General features: G+C 38.5%; 1 protein-coding gene across 1 annotated transcript; it reads left to right on the forward strand.

Annotated features, from left to right (window-relative positions):
* The first annotated feature begins 234 nt into the window (after positions 1-234).
* LOC143547793 (uncharacterized) lies at positions 235-3,981 on the forward strand. Its single transcript, XM_077039124.1, has 2 exons — positions 235-1,121; positions 3,453-3,981. Exons 1-2 carry the CDS (start codon positions 252-254, stop codon positions 3,519-3,521), a joined length of 939 nt encoding a protein of 312 aa, XP_076895239.1. The 5' UTR covers positions 235-251; the 3' UTR covers positions 3,522-3,981.
* Positions 3,982-4,630: the final 649 nt, after the last annotated feature.

Below are 4,630 nucleotides of genomic sequence, written 5' to 3' on the forward strand. Positions count from 1 at the left end.
TGCAACAAGAAAATATCGATGCCTCTCAAGAACCCCAGTGACTTTTGTCATTAAAATACTTGGAAATAATATAATTATCGTTTCAAACAATTATTTCAAAACAAAGAAATAAACAATTAAATTGTGTCATTACGAGACGAACAATCTCAAGAAAGATTAGAATTATAATGTCACACATCCGTTATAAACATTCAATCATTAGTATACAAATAAAGAATTTCGTTCATACTAAAATCTATTCTGTTTACAGAATGTCGAACCTAAACAATCAAGAGAATAATGATGAAGCTTCAACTCATAGAAGCAACAAGGACATGTCAAAACCTGAACAGGAGATTCCTGCACAGTATCTTGTTCAAATTCAAGAAATGATTCATAATGCAATGACTCCTTTCGTCGATGAAATGAAAGAAGGGTCACAAAAACATAAAATAGAACATTCAAATAAATCATCAAGAACTCATCCGTATAAGAAACCTTCTCATCATGAAGAAAGTGTTCATAGTTCAAACGCTGAAAACAAATTAAATCGTAAATTCAAGAAACAACTAGTAATTCAAGGCAGTACTTTCAAAAACTTCAAGGAACTTGGACCAAAGGAATTCTATGGCGATAAAGGTGCCATATCAGCTGTACGATGGATTGAAGAAATCGAGTCCATTGTTATCATCAGCAAATGTACCGAGATCGAAAAGATTCAATACTCCTCTCACAACTTTAAAGGTGAAGCTTTGGAATGGTGGAATACCCTGATCATGTCAAAGGGTAGAGAAACTATGTACCAAATGAAGTGGGAAGAATTCAAAGAACTAGTGTTACGAAAGTTCTCTCCCATGCATGAACTTGATCTTATTCAAATTAAGTTTTTGAAACTAAAAGTGGAAGGCACTAATCTCAAGGAATACAATACTAAGTTTCATAAGTATTGTAGATTGGTACCACATTTGGTAATACCCGAATCCAACAAAGTAACCCGCTACATTTGGGGTTTACCTCGGGAAATTAGAGATATGGTAAGATCTAATTTGCCTCAAACAGCTGATTCAGCCATGGAATTAGCCGGTTATCTTATGAATGGTCTTATTAGAAATCAAGAAGAGGATAAGAATGATAAGGGAACTGTTGGTGCATTTTGTGACCGTCGCTATGCAATTTAGACCAGCGGAACGCCACAGGCGAAGTTAGCACAACTTCGCCTTAGGCGAAGTTAGAACAACTTCGCCAACGGCGAAGTTGTAACAACTTCTGCCTTAGGCGAAGTTATCACAACTTCGCCAACGGCGAAGTTAGCACAACTTCGCCTACTGAAGCCCAGGCCCGTGAATGTTTGTCTATATATAGTTGTGTCTTGTTTAGTTTTAGTAATCTAGAAATCAGTGTGTGTTTGAGCAGCTTGTTTATTGAGAGAGAGTAAGAGACTAGAGTCGTGTGAGACGACCCGAGGTAGAGCTCACCTCGGGTCAGTCGTGTTTTCTGTTTTTGTTACGGTATGTAACGTGATTATTTTATATATGAATCTGCAGATTTGTTTATCCCGTTCTAGTATTTGTTTGTGTATTTGATCGTGTACGTGTTTGTGTTATTTGTCTGTACACCATAAACGAGTCTAGGAGGATTCCGCACTCCTAGCCTCGTGCGGATCTCGTATCGATTGCCGACGCCCCGGGGGGACCAACAAGTGGTATCAGAGCCTTAGGCTCTTACGCTATGGTTCGAGATCTGCGTTTTGGTGTTTTTGGCACGTTTCTGTGCGTTTCTGGCCGAACAGTTCTTCAGGCGAAGTTATTGTTCATCAGGCAAAGTTGCCGTCACTGTTCGTAGGGTTTCAGCGAAGATATAAGGTCAGGCGAAGTTATGAACAGGCGAAGTTGACTTTAGGCGAAGTTGACTTCTCGGCGAAGTTATGGCCAGGCGAAGTTATGGCCAGGCGAAGTTATGGTCAGGCGAAGTTATGGCCAGGCGAAGTTAGCAGCCAGGTGAAGTTAAAAAAAAAAAAAAAAAAAAAAAAAAAATTGGAGTTTTCGTCTGTATGGCCGGGTGTACACGATTATTGTGAGACCGAAGATGTTGTTCCGTCAACGAGTGATCTTGTTATCTTTTGGTTTTACGTGTGAACAAATACGTGTCAACTCTGATTTGGAGTTGAGGTTGTGAATGGGTTATTGTTTGTAACTGGATATTGACACATATTCGGGTGTTTATGGGCAAGGAAATTGTTGTTGTTCGTGGTGACCAACCGAAGAAAGTCAAATTGAACTGAAGGTTTTTCGTCATTACTGGATTGCGGTCAGAGCATATTTTTTATGTTATTTTCAAGGCGTTCTAGAATTGGATCCTGAAACGTGATGCTTATTTATTAGAGTGAAGATTCTGGAACAAGTTGGATTTAACCGGGAATTAAAGTGTTATGTTCCTGATCGTTATCCCTGGTGATTGAAGATGCTTCAGATTTTTTAATGGTCGTGTGTTAGATTCTGTCAGGGTGGTTTTGTGATGAAATTGATCACTTGATGTTGAGTAGTTGAAGATTAATCCCTATCGTATGCCGACGAGTTGGTGAAGTTGTGGAGGAAGCCCAACTTCATGTGTTGGTGAAGTCAGATGGACTCACGTGATTGGTTGAGATGATCTATTGGCACGAGGATGCATGCATTACAAAGACCTCAATCGTTATAGTCGGAGAAGCTTACACTGAAGGGGAGATCTGATATGGAAGACGCTGGGTGATTGGTAGATTTGTGAAGCTACAGGACAGTTTCAGACACGGCTGGTTGACTGCAAACAGAAGATCATCAGTTAAGAGGGAGTCTGTTGGTGCATGTTTTGTAACAGATGATCTTTCGTGTTTGTTAGAATTGAGAGCAACGGTCAAAGGGGAGACTGTTGGTGCATTTTGTGACCGTCGCTATGCAATTCAGACCAGCGGAACGCCACAGGCGAAGTTAGCACAACTTCGCCTTAGGCGAAGTTAGAACAACTTCGCCAACGGCGAAGTTGTAACAACTTCTGCCTTAGGCGAAGTTATCACAACTTCGCCAACGGCGAAGTTAGCACAACTTCGCCTACTGAAGCCCAGGCCCGTGAATGTTTGTCTATATATAGTTGTGTCTTGTTTAGTTTTAGTAATCTAGAAATCAGTGTGTGTTTGAGCAGCTTGTTTATTGAGAGAGAGTAAGAGACTAGAGTCGTGTGAGACGACCCGAGGTAGAGCTCACCTCGGGTCAGTCGTGTTTTCTGTTTTTGTTACGGTATGTAACGTGATTATTTTATATATGAATCTGCAGATTTGTTTATCCCGTTCTAGTATTTGTTTGTGTATTTGATCGTGTACGTGTTTGTGTTATTTGTCTGTACACCATAAACGAGTCTAGGAGGATTCCGCACTCCTAGACCTCGTGCGGATCTCGTATCGATCGCCGACGCCCCGGGGGGACCAACAGGAACGAGAGAAGAAATTAAGGAAAAGAAAACAAAGAAAGGCAAAGAAAAGGAGGAAGGGTCTTTTAAATATACAAGACTAGTCTGCCAAAGTTGTGGCAAGAGACATCACGGGAAATGTTTAAGACCAACAAACTTCCCCAAAAATATTCCATTGATCACATGCAACTTTTGCAAGAAACTCGGTCACTCGGAAGACGATTGCAAAAGGAAAACAGTTGTATGTTTTAGCTGTGGAGAAAACGAACACTTCAGCTCAGAATGTCCGAATAAGACAAACACCGTTATTGGAAGTGGTGATAAGAAAGGAAAGGATAATATGTTAAACATACAAGATGCATCCAACCAAGAATAGAAGTAGACAAGAGTATTCCAACGAAAGTCAAGATCTAAAGGCATTAGAAATAACTAATAGTTTAGTTAGCTCTTGTAAAATGTTTGTAATCTCGTTTTAAACGAGAAATTTTGTAATCATATAAGGGTTTTAAATCCCTAATGTATATAAAGAAAGATATTAGCATATAGATCGTGTCTTTACACAAGAATGCTTATATGCAAGTGAAAAGAGATAGTTAAATTTAGACTATATCATACTTCATCATCTATAGAAATATGAATTAAAGATGAAATGAATAAATTAAATTAAGACATAAAAACATGTCTACTCAAGAGAAATCAGTTATCTGAACATTTAAAAGTTCAAGAGTATAATTGATAAAAATAAATGGAAGGAATCCGTCAAGATCAAGAAATAAAGGAATATTATTACTCAAGTATGAATATTTTGAACGGTATCAAGATAAGTAAGGATTCGATAGACTGAATCCAAGAAGCAGTCTTGTTAACATCAGTAAATGTTTAGAATACAAAAGGTAAGGTAAATAGTTAAACACAACTGGCCACTGTGCTTAGCAATTTACAATTACTTATGATATTCTCAACTATTGACTGAATATGTCACCCAAAGATATCAGTTAACAACAAATCATAAATTGCAAACCATGCAAACGGTTCAAGTTAAGCTCAAGCAACAGATTAGAAAGAGTCTGATTGTAAATAGATAAGCAAGAAATCACTCACCACTAATCTCGAGGACGAGATTCATTCCAAGGTGGGGAGGATGTAACATCACGAAAAATTTCGGACCAAAAAATGCCAAATTTCAAAATCCAAGGACTAAAAGAGAAAATTA

Source organism: Bidens hawaiensis, unplaced genomic scaffold, assembly GCF_021521415.1.
Source record: "Bidens hawaiensis isolate Kalapana, Puna unplaced genomic scaffold, B.hawaiensis_p1.1 tig00014831_1, whole genome shotgun sequence".
In the NCBI taxonomy this organism is placed as follows: domain Eukaryota; kingdom Viridiplantae; phylum Streptophyta; class Magnoliopsida; order Asterales; family Asteraceae; genus Bidens; species Bidens hawaiensis.

Excerpts from the sequence above, each read along its gene's own strand:
- LOC143547793 (XM_077039124.1), top strand. The coding sequence starts at position 252 with ATGTCGAACCTAAACAATCAAGAGAATAATGATGAAGCTTCAACTCAT. Across the intron at positions 1,122-3,452 it reads ATAAGAATGATAAGGGAACT|AAATTAAGGAAAAGAAAACA; the intron begins GTTGGTGCATTT and ends GAACGAGAGAAG.